The sequence below is a fragment of the Aquarana catesbeiana genome, linkage group LG06 (genome assembly GCF_042186555.1).
Source record: "Aquarana catesbeiana isolate 2022-GZ linkage group LG06, ASM4218655v1, whole genome shotgun sequence".
NCBI classification, from domain to species: Eukaryota; Metazoa; Chordata; class Amphibia; order Anura; family Ranidae; genus Aquarana; species Aquarana catesbeiana.
The window spans coordinates 74,343,550-74,361,283 of NC_133329.1; the positions used below are offsets into that span (position 1 = coordinate 74,343,550).

Genomic DNA, 17,734 nt, shown 5'->3' on the forward strand with positions numbered 1-17,734 from the left:
TGTTCATATATTTTTCATCTCCATTCCATAACTTATTTTTCTAAAAATTCTTTTTAGGGTTGGGACTCCCTATTTTCATCCGGAGTCGTGCAAATTTTGTTTCCTTGTATTTGAAGTATTATTCATCACATACCTCCTGATTGGAACAGCGCAAAAATTCCTGCATTTCATGTAAGGTTTTTGGTCGTTTTTTTTTTTCCTTCCTATATGTTTACCACTTGCTATGTGTCCTTTCCATAGATTCCACAATACCGTCCTTCTCAATCTAGTCTAGCGGTTTGCCGCTTTTCTCAATTTGGCGCCTCTTTTTGGATTCTAATATCTGTTTTTTTTTTTTGCATGATTAAAGACCTATACGGATCGGGTGAATATCTGATGATCCATTGGAAACCTTTATGTCAATCACTATTTTGTGAGGTGTTTTTTTTTTTTTTTTTTGTATTTCAGCATAGATTTTGTATATATGCTATGAAAAAAATATATGTATATTTATATTACATTTTGTGCCTTTCAGATAATGGCAAAAATGTATCCCTGAAGAAGATTACTAAAGTTAATTATTTCGAAACGCGTTGGATTTAATAATTTTTTGTCATTTCTGTTACACATCACAATTGTACTTGTCTGTGCACATGTTTTTTTGTATAAATTTGTCTTTTTAAATTTTTGTATAAATAAAAATTTATTCTTTCTTTTAATTCTTTGCTAATAATTTTGCCCTTAAAACCCCATCTACACGAGGTTCTTTTTGAAGTATTGGGATGCCTGCCTTTAAACGCACATGAACTGTAATGGCATCCCAGTATTAGTATTGGATTCAAAACTCATTTGGCCCACCCTTTGCAGCTATAACAGCTTCAACTCTTCTTGTCCACAAGGTTTAGGAGTGTGTCTATGGGAATGTTTGACCATTCTTCCAAGTGCATTTGTGAGGTCAGGCACTGATGTTGGACAAGAAGGCCTGACCTACAGTCTCCTCTCTAATTCATCCCCAAGGTGTTCTGTTGTGTTGAGGTCAGGACTCTGTGCAGGCCAGTCAAGTTCCTCCACCCCAAACTCCCTCATCCATGTCTTTATGGACCTTGCTTTGTGAACTGGTCCAAATGATTTGGTGGAGGGGGGATTAGGATGTGGGGTTGTTTTTCAGGGGTTGGCCTTGACCTCTTAGTTCCAGTTAAGGGAACTCTTAAGGCGTCAGCACAACAAGACATTTTGGACAATTTCATGCTCCCAACTTTGTGGGAACAGTTTGGGGAAAGCCGCTTCCTGTTCCAACATGACTGCACACCAGTGCACAAAACAAGGTCCATAAAGACATGGATAAGCAAGTTTGGGGTGGAGAAACTTGACTGGCCTGCACAGAGTCCTGGCTTCAACCCGATAGAATACCCTTTGGCTGAATTAGAGTAGAGACTGCAAGCCAGGCCTTCTCATCCAACATCAGTGCCTGGCCTCACAAATGCACTTCTGGAAGGATGATTAAACATTCCCATAGACACACTAAACCTTGTGGACAGCTTTCCCAGAAGCTGTTCTAGCTGCAAAGGGTGGGACAAATCAAATTTTAACCCTACGGACTAAAACTGGGCTGGCATTAAAGTTCATGTGTGTGTAAAGGCAGGCATCCCAATACTTTTGGCTAAATAGTGTATCTGGAAAAGACTTACAATGGTGGTGGAAGCCTCCTGCACATAACTACTACATTTAGCCATAGTTATAGGACCTGGGAGATGAGACAACTTCTCTACATGAAGTAACATGGTTGGGCTTTGAACCCAGACCCTCAGAGATACTAAGCAGAAGTTCTAACCTCTAAGTCACGGAGCTGCCACGTGTGAGACCCTCCTACACATAACTACACATAAATACACATAAAAACACATAAATACTGCATTTCTATGGACATACAGGTGATGGAATTACATTACTCAAGAGTTATTCTTCTTGATTTATTCTGTGATATTTGGTGTTTTTTTGTGGGTGAGAGTAGAATATTACCCTCAAATTTTTGGGAATTACATTTTGATTTCTGATGTTGGTACACATATCACATTTTTTGGGCTCAAATTATGAACATTTGGAAATAATAAAAAGCACAAAAAATTGTGATTTATTTTAAATTTGCATCAGTAATGGCATTGTTTGTGGATTGTAAAGACACCTGTGTGAGTTTGGGGTAAAGATTGTTGTGAGATGGAGAGTAACAAGTGAAAGTGACAGAGAAAAATATATTTTACTAAAACATCAAAACATTCCACATTGTAGTATTCTTAAAATCAAAATATTTTAAGTAGAAGCAACAATGTTGCAAAGGAAAATTTATTTCACAGAAAGATACATTTCATCTCAACATTAAAATGTTTTTTTTTTGTGAAAGTTAGAATTGTTCCATTAGAATCAATGACTGAAACTTCATTTGGACTAAAATAGAGCAGATTTTAACGTCCAAAAAATGTTCTCTAATTAGCTCTCATTTTGGTATTTACTATAGCTCCGGCTAAAAAAGACACAAGTTAAAATGAGAGCTATTTTCAGGTCTGAGCATGCTCAGTTGTGTTGGCACCTAGTTGTCCAAAACGGGGAATTTTTCACTTCTCAGACTTTTAAAGATATTTCAGTGTAGAAATCCCTTTTTCACACAGTTTAAAAGCAGATTATCTTTAAATAATATAGCGCATATTTCAGTACCATTTAGGCAATTATATCATGTTCTAAACATTATTTCCATGTGCAATTCTCCAGGTTTTAGCAGAGTAAGGGTTTGGGCGCTATTTGGTTTCAGGGAACTATAGTAAATTCGATTTTGGGAGTATTTTCTCACCAGCACTATAGTGAAAATTGCCGTGAATTAGCGCTAATTCACGGCAATGTGTGCGAATTAGCGCCGCGGCGCTATAGTAAATGACCCCCTATGTATAGTCAAAACATTTTTTTTTGCATAGAGTTGGAAAGAATTAAAACACCTGATTTTTTCTTTGATTTTTTTTTTTTTTTGCCATCTGGGTACTGTTTGGGAAATTTCTCTTCACTTCTTGTCAAAGAGATGCAATAGGAAGTTAGAGGAAATCTTCAAAAGTGAGCGGTATTTTCCTGTTGAATATTTGTTTCCAGAACAAGTGGCCCCATTGAAATATTTCCCCTTACCCTTTGCTCAGGTCCAATGCCAAAATTATGGATTTAGCTCAATTTTCTTTCTTGGTACAGTCATCACCAGTACAAATAGAGAGGTGAATCTCCCCAAAGGGGACACAGACAGCAATAAAAACTTGTATATCAAGTGATTTTTAGTAAAAAGCTCATAGAGCCAAATCACTTGACTAAAAATTCAGTAACTTTAATAGATATAAATTACCACTGTTTAAAACTATTAAAGTGGAATGCAAACCTAACACTAATTATTCTTTAAAATGCCACCCCCATCTATCCTGTCTACCCTGTAAAAAAAAACTGTATACTTACCTTTTTTTTGTCTGCTTCGGTCCAGTCTGGTGATTCGGCAGCTCCAGTTCCCATGTGTCAGGAAGCGCTAAACAGCAGCTGGGAATTCTGAGAGCAGTGACATCACCCATAGGTTCTCATAGCCCAACCATTGTCAGTGCTCCCTCCTCTCCCCAGCATCAGCCACTTACTGACACAGAGCAGCCGGAGCTGCAGGATCACGTCACCCGAGTGGATTAAAGAAGGGTAAGTATACAGATCTTTTTTACACAGGGTAGGCAGGATAGGTGGGAGGACTGCGATGGATCATTTTAGAGAATAGTTTAGTGTCAGGCTAAATTCCACTTTAACACTAGAGGCAATACCACGATCTATTACAAAGTACAGATACAACATCCTTCTACACAGCCTCCATACACATATCCTTATATTGTAAATAAAGCATGGAAAATGTATATCAGAATGTAAAAGGAGATCACAAGTGGAGCCTTTCATTGTGGTTAGAATCCAACAATTAACCCCTTGGCACCGACCACATGCAAATATGCAACCTCTCAGCGCCTGGTGCTTGGCGCTGAGGGGCCGCATATTTGCAAGAATTCAAATCCAACCTATGTGTGTGATTATAAAAGTTAACAAATACACATATATTACAGTTTGGAGATTTGACTTATCAAAGAAGCAAAGTCCATGTCTTGTTGTTTAGATTGAGATTTTATTTAGTTCATGTAACAGTATCAGTGATTAAATCATTAAAACATTAAGAACCTTGGATCTATTCCTGATTGCTCTGTTATACATTATTGTAGATTACAGGATTAATTTGACTATCTAGAGCTCGGGAGCCCAACAGAAGGCCCGCTGTGCCCTAAAACTCAATTCAGATCTGGAACAGCATGCTGAGCGCCATCCACTGACCAGATGCAGACCACCCCTCCTCCATATTGAAGTTAAAAAAGAAATGTTAAAAAAAAAATCCTGTTTTTTGTGAATTTAAAACAAACGTATCCCCATTAATTCACAGGCTCCAAATTATAAATTGAGAGATTTGAATAACATTTGCATTAATTGAATATGTGTAAAAATAAAATTGCATAAGGGCACTTTCACACTGGGGCGGGGCATCAGCAGTAAAGCGCCGCTAGTTTTAGCGGCGCTTTACCGTCGCTTTAGCGGCACTTTTTGGGCGCTTTTAACCCCCCGCTAGCAGCCGAATAAAGGGTTAAAAGCATCTGCAAAGTGCTGCTGCCGAGTCGCTTTGTCGACACTGCCCATTGATTTCAATGGGCAGGGGCGCTTTAAGAGTGGTGTATACACCGCTCCTAAAGCGCCTCAAAGATGCTGCTTGCAGGACTTTTTTTAACGTCTCGCAAACGCACTGCTCCAGTGTGAAAGCCCTCAGGCTTTCACACTGGAGTGACAGGAGAGGCGCTTTACAGGTGCTATTTTTAAGGCTATAGCGCCTGTAAAGCGCCTCAGTGTGAAAGTAGCCTAAGTGAGTTAATGTCATTCAGAACTTTAACAATCCCAAACCTGTGAAAACATCAGAGTATTAAAGGGAATCTGTGCTTTGCCCACGCAGGCCAAATCAACAGATATTCTTTTATTCTCCTCCTCTCCAGTCAAATATACTCCCTGCTGCTCTGTCCATTCAAGGAGAGTAAAAGAAAATTCCTATGTATGCTATGAGTCAATGCAGTTGTAGCTTACAAAGTGCTAATTGACCCGGTGCTGTGTAAAGGTGGAGGGTGAGTCACCATAAGTACTTCAAGCGGAGTTCCACCCAAAAGTGGAACTTCCACTCATCAGATTCCTCCCCCCCTCCGGTGACACAGTTGGCACCTTTCAGGGGGGAGGGGGGTACAGATACCTGTATATTACAGGTATCTGTACCCACTTCCGGCATAGATAGCTGCAGAATCTGCGGTTATTTACGCCACTTCCTGCGCCCTCCCCGCTGCCTGCTGGGAAACACACGGGTCCCAGAGGCAGCAGGGACCATCCGTATTGCGCTGCGCGACTTGCGCATGCGCAGTAGGGAACCGGGAAGTGAAGCCGCACGGCTTCACTTCCTGATTCCCTTACCGAAGATGGAGGCGGCAGCACCCGAGGACGGAGAGACGGTTCGGCCTCGGGTGCCGACATCACGGGCGCCTTGGACAGGTAAGTGTCCATGTTTTAAAAGTCAGCAGCTGCAGTATTTGTAGCTGCTGACTTTTAAAAAAAAAAATTTTGGCGGCGCTCCGCTTTCAGTAATATACTGAGTATTTCAGTTGTAACTGAATGGAGAGCAGGGGAGAGAAGAAAGGGAAAGTATGCACTGGGGAGGTTGAAAGTTCAGCTTTTTCCCCCAAACATGTGGCACCACTTATTACCCCTCTGACATATCTTCCAGTTTTCTTACAAGATTGAACATTTTTCTTTCTCTTTTCTCAAATTTTCTTCCAAGTCTCTCACTTTAGCCTTTTCTTCCAAGTCTCTCACTTTAGCCTTTTCTTCCAAGTCTCTCACTTTAGACTGTGACTCTTCCAGTTCTATCTTTAGCATCCTCACCTGTCTATCATTCTCTTCTTTCTCATCCTTGATTTGCTCAGCCACATTCTTAGCAAATATGTCAGACTGGTTCCCCCCCCCCCTTTGCTGGATGGCATGTTCTGTCTCATTCATACAAACTTCCAGGAAGCGGAGGAATTGATCATCAGCCTCTCGGCTCCTCGTTGGGCTGTTTTCGGTGTAATTCTTCAGACAAATTTTGTTAGTGCACCCCATCTCTCCAAATTTTTCTGTGATTGGTTCAACATTTCCAGATCTGGTGTTTGGGGGGTCTACATTGGTGATCACAATGATAGGTGTGATTCCTGTTTATCAAGACAAAATGACAAAGCATTAAAGCCTGTGTGCAGCCAAAACTTTCTTTTTGGGTTAGAGAAGAGTTGAAACCCCTGTGAGTTTATTTTTTTTGCTGTCTGTGTTCCATTGAGGAGATTTTCTTAACTTTTTGCTCCAGAGATGCAATTGGGTATAAGAAATTCCTACGAATGAGGAGAATTTCCCTCTTACTTGTCACCAGAACAGGTGTCTCTTTTGCAGGGGAATACCTACGGATCATGGGGCCTTTTAAATCTGTTTATTAATGTAATAAACACAAACCAAAATAACAATTAGACAAACAAGACAAGACCAGTACATATCTCGATGGTGAAACCCTCGTGGGTAAACATCACATTGAGCAAGGAACAAGATACAAGTAACAAGGGTTACACCATGTATTTTGAGGGTGCTTCTATCTATACTATCAGACATTATTACATGAAAAACAACAAAGTAAAAAAAAAACATATAAGAGATGTCAGAGAAACTAACCAGACTTAATAAGTAGGATGTCTTTGCAACATGTCCGAGGCGGTCTAGGGCTCTGCTAAACATTTACGCCATACCTTGTCATATTTTTTAGGGCAACTTCTATTTGTGTAGGTGTCTTTGTTTAGAGGTAGGTTGTTCACAAGCTGTTTCCAAAAGGAGAGGTATGGGTGAGAGGGCTATTTCCACTGCATTGTAATGGTCTTCCTGGCATAAAACAGGAGCAGACTAACCAGAGTTTGCTCCGTTACGGTTGGAACTAGATTTTCAACAAGGCCTAACAAGCAAACACCCATGGAGGGTTGTATTGAGATAGATGTAACTAGGTTAATCAAGCACCCAATATCAAACAAAACACCAGGACAGGACCAAAGTATGTGGGAGAAATCTCCTGGAGAGTTACCGCACCTCCAACACTCCGACGAACTGGATGGGTTCATCTTGTGGAGTCTGTAGGGGGTGAAGTAGGCTCTGTGTCATAGACGTGCCCACGGGGTGTGCCGGGGGTGCCCAGGCACACCCTAATCATTCAGTCCTGTCTGTGTCTTAACAAGTTTTGTCAGTGCTAAATGCCTGCAACATCTGTCCTGTCTCTGTGTAACTCAGTCACCACCACTGCGGCCAGTAAAAACAGCTGTGCTGCGAGTGGGAGGTGATTGAGCAGGGAACTAGGACCTCAGCTGCGGAGTAAGCCAGCCGCATTTTCCGATGCAGCTTCTATAGTTCTGGCTGCAGGTCCTCACAGTAGCCGCCCCCCCCCCCCCCCTCCAGCTTCTCTCTCCCTGGAAGCAGCGGACTAGCAGAGCGTGAGAGCGGCAGACGAGTGGCTGCAGCCTGCTGGATCCAGGTAATGATTGCATTTAGAAGCTTCCAATCTCGTTTTTTCTACCTACCCCAAGTCTTATGTATGTTCAATCTGTGCCCTCATTCACTTAGATCCTCCCCCATCTCCAGTGCTGTCTGCCCAGAGAACATGGAGGAGGGGCACTGCTAGTGCCAGGTGCTGCTGACACTGTGCAGGGAAGGGGGTGAGCTGAGCTCATGTTCTAAGAAAAGTCAATTTGGAGAGGTAAGCTGACAGTTTCACATCAGAACTATTCAGGAGGATTTGTTTGCAGTTTGATGAGGAAGATTAAGCTAATAGGAGGATTGGAAGAACAGAGTGTGTGTATGGGGGAGTCGGCTGAGTCTTCAGCCTTGCTCACAGCTAACAGATATCTTGGATGCTGCACTTATCACTATATAAACAACCCCCACACCCTGTGTGTGTCCAGATAATCTGAAGAAACTTTATAACCATTCAATTTAACCCCGTGTTCTTCAAACTCTGTACAACATGTAAATTCCCCACATAAACTAAACACTCTCTATACAATTTAACTGTCCTCAATAATCAGAGCAGAGCACAGTGTTCACATGTACATGGTAGTGCAATTGTATGAACACTGATTATTTAGAGAATAATGATTTTTTCTATTGAGAATTGTTATTTTGCATCTACTCAGTTAGGCTTTTTTTAAAGCACTCACAGGCATTGTTTTCATGAATTACATGTAGGGCAGCCCATTAATTTCAATGGGCTGCCCTACGCACAAGTATCATGGAAAAGAAGTCCTGAATCTTTTCCAAAAGTGTGCGGCACCCTGTAGTTTGGTCCACATGTTTGCAGATGCATGGAGGTGCCAATAACAAACAATGGCACTGCTGCACATCTGGATAAGGGCAGCACATTTCTTTGCATGTTTGGAAAGCATGCAATTTTGTATGCGTTACCCACACGCATAGATGTGAACTTAGCCTTAGAGTGTTTCGTTTTTTTACTGTGAATTTACACTTTGGATTTTACAGAGTTTGGATCAATACAGGGTTAAATTGAATGGTTATACATTAACTTTGCATGATCTGGAAACCACATACACAGAGTGCTCTCACTCTCATACCTCCCACACTCCTTGTACATACTGCTCACTCTCATACCTCCCACACTCCTCTCCTGTACATACTGCTCACTCTCATACCTCCCACACTCCTCTCCTGTACATACTGCTCACTCTCATACCTCCCACACTCCTTTCCTGTACAGACTGCTCACTCTCATACCTCCCACACTCCTCTCCTGTACATACTGCTCACTCTCATACCTCCCACACTCCTTTCCTGTACAGACTGCTCACTCTCATACCTCCCACACTCCTCTCCTGTACATACTGCTCACTCTCATACTTCCCACACTCCTCTCCTGTACATACTGCTCACTCTCATACTTCCCACACTCCTCTCCTATACATACTGCTCACTCTCATACCTCCCACACTCCTTTCCTGTACATACTGCTCACTCTCATACCTCCCACACTCCTCTCCTGTACATACTGCTCACTCTCATACCTCCCACACTCCTCTCCTGTACATACTGCTCACTCTCATACCTCCCACACTCCTCTCCTGTACATACTGCTCACTCTCATACCTCCCACACTCCTCTCCTGTACATACTGCTCACTCTCATACTTCCCACACTCCTCTCCTATACATACTGCTCACTCTCATACCTCCCACACTCCTCTCCTGTACATACTGCTCACTCTCATACCTCCCACACTCCTCTCCTGTACATACTGCTCACTCTCATACCTCCCACACTCCTCTCCTGTACATACTGCTCACTCTCATACTTCCCACACTCCTCTCCTATACATACTGCTCACTCTCATACCTCCCACACTCCTCTCCTGTACATACTGCTCACTCTCATACCTCCCACACTCCTCTCCTGTGCAAAGTGCCCACTGTCATACCCCGCACACTCCTCTCCTGTACATAGTGCCCATTATCATATCCTCCACACTCCTCTCCTGTACATACTGCTCACTCTCATACCTCCCACACTCCTCTCCTGTACATAGTGCCCATTGTAATATCCTCCACACTCCTCTCCTGTACATACTGCTCACTCTCATACCCCCACACTCCTCTCCTGTACATACTGCTCACTCTCATACCTCCCACACTCCTTTCCTGTACAGACTGCTCACTCTCATACCTCCCACACTCCTCTCCTGTACATACTGCTCACTCTCATACTTCCCACACTCCTCTCCTGTACATACTGCTCACTCTCATACTTCCCACACTCCTCTCCTATACATACTGCTCACTCTCATACCTCCCACACTCCTCTCCTGTACATACTGCTCACTCTCATACCTCCCACACTCCTCTCCTGTACATACTGCTCACTCTCATACCTCCCACACTCCTCTCCTGTACATACTGCTCACTCTCATACCTCCCACACTCCTCTCCTGTACATACTGCTCACTCTCATACTTCCCACACTCCTCTCCTATACATACTGCTCACTCTCATACCTCCCACACTCCTCTCCTGTACATACTGCTCACTCTCATACCTCCCACACTCCTCTCCTGTACATACTGCTCACTCTCATACCTCCCACACTCCTCTCCTGTACATACTGCTCACTCTCATACTTCCCACACTCCTCTCCTATACATACTGCTCACTCTCATACCTCCCACACTCCTCTCCTGTACATACTGCTCACTCTCATACCTCCCACACTCCTCTCCTGTACATACTGCTCACTCTCATACCTCCCACACTCCTCTCCTGTACATACTGCTCACTCTCATACCTCCCACACTCCTCTCCTGTACATACTGCTCACTCTCATACCTCCCACACTCCTCTCCTGTACATACTGCTCACTCTCATACCTCCCACACTCCTCTCCTGTGCAAAGTGCCCACTGTCATACCCCGCACACTCCTCTCCTGTACATAGTGCCCATTGTCATATCCTCCACACTCCTCTCCTGTACATACTGCTCACTCTCATACCTCCCACACTCCTCTCCTGTACATAGTGCCCATTGTCATATCCTCCACACTCCTCTCCTGTACATACTGCTCACTCTCATACCCCCACACTCCTCTCCTGTACATACTGCTCACTCTCATACCCCCCACACTCCTCTCCTGTACATAGTGCCCACTGTCATACCCCCCACACTCCTCTCCTGTACACAGTGCCCATTGTCATACCTCCCACACTCCTCTCCTGTACATACTGCTCACTCCCATACCTTCCACACTCCTCTCCTGTACATACTGCTCACTCTCATACCTCCCACACTCCTCTCCTGTACATACTGCTCACTCCCATACCTCCCACATTCCTCTCCTGTACATACTGCTCACTCTCATACCTCCCACACTCCTCTCCTGTACATACTGCTCACTCTCATATCCCCCACACTCCTCTTCTGTACATAGTGCCCACTGTCATACCCCCCACACTCCTCTCCTGTACATAGTGCCCATTGTCATACTTCCCACACTCCTCTCCTGTACATAGTGCTCACTCTCATACCCTCCACACTCCTCTCCTGTACATACTGCTCACTCTCATACCCTCCACACTCCTCTCCTGTACATAGTGCCCATTGTCATACCTCCCACACTCCTCTCCTGTACATACTGCTCACTCTCATACCTCCCACACTCCTCTCCTGTACATACTGTTCACTCTCATAGTCCCCCACACTCCTCTCCTGTACATAGTGCCCATTGTCATACCTCCCACACTCCTCTCCTGTACATACTGCTCACTCTCATACCCCCACACTCCTCTCCTGTACATACTGCTCACTCTCATACCCCCCCACACTTCTCTCCTGTACATAGTGCCCATTGTCACACCTCCCACACTCATCTCCTGTACATACTGCTCACTCTCATACCCCCCACACTTCTCTCCTGTACATAGTGCCCATTGTCATACCCCCCCACACTCCTCTCCTGTACATAGTGCCCATTGTCATACCCCCCCACACTCCTCTCCTGTACATAGTGCCCATTGTCACACCTCCCACACTCATCTCCTCTACATACTGCTCACTCTCATACCTCCCACACTCCTCTCCTGTACATACTGCTCACTCCCATACCTCCCACACTCCTCTCCTGTACATACTGCTCACTCTCATAGTCCCCCACACTCCTCTCCTGTACATAGTGCCCATTGTCATACCTCCCACACTCCTCTCCGGTACATACTGCTCACTCTCATACCCCCCACACTCCTCTCCTGTACATACTGCTCACTCTCATACCCCCCACACTTTTCTCCTGTACATAGTGCCCATTGTCATACCCCCCCACACTCCTCTCCTGTACATAGTGCCCATTGTCACACCTCCCACACTCATCTCCTGTACATACTGCTCACTCTCATACCCCCCACACTTCTCTCCTGTACATAGTGCCCATTGTCACACCTCCCACACTCATCTCCTGTACATACTGCTCACTCTCATACCTCCCACACTCCTCTCCTGTACATACTGCTCACTCTCATACCCCCCCACGCTCCTCTCCTGTACATAGTGCCCATTGTCACACCTCCCACACTCCTCCCCTGTACATACTGCTCACTCTCATACCTCCCACTCATACCTCCCATACTCCTTTCATGTACATAGTGTCCACTCTCTTACCCTCCACATTTTGCACTTTTCTTTCACTGTGCCAGCCGGGAGATGGGAAAGACCTTTCTTATATTATAAAACGTTTGCTCGTATTTATTTATAAGAATATATACAGTGTATATGTGTGTGTGTGTGTGTGTGTGTGTGTATATATATACATACGTACATACATACACACATACTCGCATGTGCGTTTGAGTTTTGGTGCACACCCTAATGCGATAGGCTGCGCACACCTATGCTCTGTGTACTTTTTAAATTGTACGAGTCAATCACGTAATGAGACCAAAGTATGGAAGGAGAGATCCCAAACATCATCCCAATCATCGTTGTCCATTTCCGTAATGTCGCGCTGCCAACAGGTCCAAAGCCCTTCTAAGGGGGTAAGGACACAAAAATGAAATGGGAGTAGAGATAGGAGGTAGGTTTCTCATCACACTCTGAGCAGAGCAACTGCTCCAATTCCGATTAGACAACCATACAGGAGGATTGCGGGAATTGAGTGATGAAGGCATGAGTGAACTATAGATAGCGAAAAAGATAATTTGTGGAAATATTAAAATTGGAGGAGAGTTGAGAGAGGGGAACTAAAGAATGTTGCGAAACCACTTGAGATATCATCTTAATATTATACTTAGTCCAAGCATATGAATCTGGTAGCATATAGAAATGGGGCAGGGTAGGGTTAAGCCATATTGGAGCATTTGGGGATCACAGCCAATTTCTGATAGCCCTCACAGGCTAGACCCACTCTCCAGGCACACAAAGTAGTAAGCAAGGAAGGAGTTGGGGCATAGGGGGCCTGTGGACCTCTAAATTTAAGAAATTTGAGGGCTTCCAGGGAGCGGACCACCGCAGCCTCCAAGAAAGTAGAAGGGTTAGATAATTTAGGGTTCAGTCATTATGCCACAGTTACCAATTGAGTAGCCAAGAAATATTTATGGCAGTCAGGAAAGGCAAGGCCTCCCTGCGTGTTAGGACGCATTAAAGTGGTCAATTTATAACGTGGAGTTTGGGGACCCAGAGGACGGAGGAGAAAAGCTGATTCAGCTTTACAAAAAAGGACTTTGGTATCCACTGTGGGGATTGCTGAAAAAAGTAGGTAAATTTAGGGATAACTTTTATATTTATAAAGTTAATACGTCCCAGTAAAGACAAGGGCAAGCTCTCCCCTGCTTTCAGCTTTATCTTTGCCTCTTGGAGAACTGGAAGCAGATTTAGGGGAAGGAAATCTGAGGTCTGGTGGGAGATTACCACCCCTAAATAATTAAAGGTATCTATCCACTGTAAGGGAATAGTCAGGGAGGCCGTGTATCTAGCCTCATGGTCCACTGGAAATAATAGTGACTTGGCTCAGTTTACCCTGAGTCCAGTAACTGATCAAAGGGCCTAGTAGCAAAATTTTGATGGGACCCAGTGGCGACCTCCCTATTGTCATTTATCTTAACATAAAGTATGTCTGAATCAGGGCAGGTAGCAAAATAGCTGCTGTCAGCATAGTCAGTACATTACTAGGGGCCAGTGCTGTGGTTAGGGAATAGGGGGCATCAGTTGATGGAACTAAAGTAGTAATGGAACCCCTCGCATCGCTAATACGTGAGGAGGCCAATATAACTGGGTTCAGACGCAGTAGAGGCACTGATGTGGTGTTAATGTACGCTGATTATACCCTACTTTAATTGGGTTATACCCAGAGTACGTTGCAGACCGTCATTACCCTTATTGAGGCATCAGGCTTTTCCATTAACTGGGACAAGTCGGTACTGAAGCCTTTAGATCCTATAACCGCCTCCCTCCCTGACTGTGTGGAAATGGTACAGGTGGTATCCTCTTTCGCTATCTAGGCATTCAGGTTACCCCCGACCCATCTCTATATATTGAACTTAATCTAAATCCCCTCCTCCGTAAATTCCGTGAGAAATGTACTATTTGGTGTAAACTGCCATTATCAGTAGTGGGGAGGATCAACCTCATCAAAATGTTCTGGGCACCACAATTGTTATATGTATTCAATAACTCCCCAGTCTGGGTTCCCCGCCAGTGGTTTGCCAGGACAGACTCCCAATTTAGGGAACTGATTTGGCATATAAAGTTGGCTAGGATTAGTCAACATTACAATATAGCAAAGATTAGGGGGGGACTGGCGGTCCCTCACTCTAGCAAGGCCGTTGCTACCACTAGGTGAACTAGGCAGCCGCCTAGGGCGCACTGCTGCCTAGGGTGCCCGGCCGCTGGTTTCCCTAATCCCTGTCTCCCACCGGTCTCTGCGTTATGTAAGTGTTCGGTGCGGGAGCGGTGCTGTATAATGCAGGGGATGCCGCCCGGCGCCTCTGCAGTATGTTACATGTAGTCAGGCAGGCGCTCCGTCCAACTGTAGTATCATTAGAGGTGCAGCGCAGCACTGGGGAACATGTCCCGAGTCTCCCGATGGAACCGAAGCAAACACATTCCCTGCTGCTGCGCGCCACCATGATTATATCAGTGACCTGTCTGTGTCTCTGGTCTCTTCCAGTACTGCCAGCTCTGCCCATACATGATTCAGTGACTGAGAGTCGTATTCTGAGCCTAGTCATGTGAACCCTAACCCTGCCCCCGTGTCACCATCATTTGCAGAGGCCAGCTCTCCCTCCCGATGTTCTATCGCCTGTCCTGTACAGAGGCAGTGCCACTCACGTGCAGACATGCTATAGCAGATCAGAGTAGTCAGTGCCTGGTGAGTGGTGACAGCTGGAGGCATCGAGGCAGGGTTTGTGCTGGACAGAGTCGTCGGATGTAGTCTGCAGAGCAGAACCCCAGTGAGTGAACTTGAAGTACACTGTATTACTGTATAGTGTGTATAGACTGATCTGTCCTCAGACTCCTCACATATGTGATGTAATTATTCCCCCCGAGCATATGGCCTGGATGTAAAGGTCCCTCTCCCTCCCCTCCTTCTCCTCCCCCCTCCCTCCCCTCCTCCTCCTCCCCCCACTCCCTCCCCTCCTCCTCCTCCCCCCTCTCCCTCCCCTCCTCCTCCTCCCCCCTCCCCTCTCCCCCCTCCTCCTCTCCTCCCCCCTTTCCCTCCCCTCTCCCCCCTCCTCCTCTCCTCCCCCCTCCTCCTCCCCCCTCTCCCTCCCCTCCTCCTCTCCCTCCCCCCTCCTCCTCCCCCTCCTCCTCTCCCTCCCCCCTCCTCCTCCTTCCCCCTCTCCCTCCTCCTCTCCCTCCCCCCTCTCCCCCTTTCCCCCCTCCTCCTCCCCCCTCTCCCTCCCCTCCTCCTCCCCTCCTCTTCTCCCTCCCCCCCCCCCCTCTCCTCCTTCCCCCTCCTCCTCTCCCCCCCTCCTCCTCCTCCCCCCCACTTCTCCTCCCCCTCCTCCTCTCCCCCCTCCTCCTCCTCCCTCTCCCCTACTCCTTCTCCCCTCCCCCCACCCCCCCTCTCCCCTCCTCCCTCTTCCCCTCCCCACATTCCTCCTCCCCCTCTTACCCCTCCATCTCCTCCCCTCTCTCCTCCTCCTCCTCTTCCCCCACCTCCTCCCCCCCTCTCCCTCCCCTCCTCCTCCCCCCACTCCTCCTCCCTCACCCCTCCCTCTCCCCCTCCTCCCACTCCTCCTCCCCCACTTCCTCTTCCCCCTCCCCCCTCTCCCTCCCCCCCTCTCCTCCCCCCTTTCCCTCCCCTCTCCCCCCTCCTCCTCTCCCTCCTCCTCTCCCCCCCCTCCTCCCCCCTCTCCCTCCCCTACTCCTCCCCCTCCTCCTCTCCCTCCCCCTCCTCCTCCCCCTCCCCCTCCCCCTCCTCCTCTCCCTCCCCCCTCCTCCTCCCCCTCCTCCTCTCCCTCCCCCCTCCTCCTCCTCCCCCCTCTCCCTCCCCTCTCCCCCTTCCCCCCCTCCTCCTCCCCCCTCTCCCTCCCCTCCTCCTCCCCCTCCTCCCCCTCCTCTTCTCCCTCCCCTCCCCCCCCTCCTCCTCTTCCCCCCACTTCTCCTCCCCCCCTCCTCCTCCCCCCACTTCTCCTCCCCCCTCCTCCTCCTCCCCCTTCTCCTCCCACCCCTCCTCCCCCTCTCCCCTACTCCTTCTCCCCTCCCCCCACCCCCCCTCTCCCCTCCTCCCTCTACCCCTCCCCACATTCCTCCTCCCCCTCTTACCCCTCCATATCCTCCCCTCTCTCCTCCTCCTCCCCCCCTCTCCCTCCCCTCCTCCTCCCCCCACTCCTCCTCCCTCACCCCTCCCTCTCCCCCTCCTCCCACTCCTCCTCCCCCACTTCCTCTTCCCCCTCCCTCTCCTCCTCCTCCCCCCCTCAGCCTCCCCTCCTCCTCCTCCTCCCCACACTCCTTTTCCCCCCTCTCCTCCTCTCCCCCCTCCTCTCCCCCTCCTCCCCCCTCTGCTGCCTGTCTTCCCCCCACTCCTCCTCCCCTCTCCTCCTACCCCCTATCCTCCTCCTCTCTCTTTTCCCGTTCCCCTCCTCCCCCTTCTCCCCCCTGTCTTCCTCCCCTCTCCTCCTCCCTGCTGTCCGCCCCCCCCACTCCTAGGACAGCAGCCACCAGGGATACCCACCAATAGTATATAAAAATTATTCCTGCTCTACCATGTAAGGATCGTGTGTTAGTGCAGGAAAAGCAGCTTGCACCGAAAGGGGTCCAGCCTGACCACTAAATGCAAAAAGATCTAAACAGTAAGAGTGGTGCTGCGCTAATTCTAATATACCCCACACTATCTATGTGGGAATAAGCGATGATGATATACCCCCACACTATCTCAGTGGGAATGAAAAAAGGCAGTCAGTGGCTATTGTAAACAGCCTAAAAGCAATGCAACCGTAGGCCTACTGATCAATCAATGGCCAAGTGGCCTAAAGTGCTGGCCGGATATAAACGTGACTATGCAAGGTAACAACTAGTGATAAGTAAAAACAATGGTGTCTCATCAACCTAAAATTATAAATATGTGAATTAATCAAAACAAGGATGCCAATATAGTGTAGTAATTTTCCAAAGAGCTTTATTAATAATAAACAGCAAGGTACTCACACAGATAAAAACGATTAGTGCAGTGTATCTGGACGAGCGGCGAGCTCGTACACTGCTGACAGTGGAAGGTGTGCCTTTTCCCGAAAAACTCTTTGGAAAATTACTACACTATATTGGCATCCTTGTTTCCCCTTGGGTTACTGTATCTGTGGAGGATCTGAGGCTTATTGAGAGACAGCCCTGAGGGCAGGACCCATCCCCACAGAAGACACCAGCGGTGACTGTTATATGCTGTAACCTCAGGTTAATGAGGTAAGGGGCCATTACCTTAGAGTATAGGACCACCTGCATGGAGAGCACCTATATACACTTCACATCTCTACCTCAGCCAGCTGTTATGTGAAAAAATCCAACGATCGTTTACATATCCCCACCGTTTGGCACGTTATAGAAGCATTGAAGCTGATTGATATTGCACAGATCACCTTTT

The 17,734-nt window shown here is 46.9% G+C and overlaps 1 protein-coding gene across 1 annotated transcript in view; it reads right to left on the bottom strand.

Annotated features, from left to right (window-relative positions):
* Nucleotides 1-4,133: 4,133 nt before the first annotated feature.
* LOC141148605 (uncharacterized) overlaps nucleotides 4,134-17,734 on the bottom strand; it is a 43,249-nt gene continuing 29,648 nt past the window's right edge. Inside the window, exon 4 of the mRNA XM_073636206.1 lies at nucleotides 4,134-6,296. Coding sequence (XP_073492307.1) covers nucleotides 5,839-6,296 — 458 coding nt within the window. The 3' untranslated portion in view covers nucleotides 4,134-5,838. The remainder of the gene's footprint in view (nucleotides 6,297-17,734) is intronic.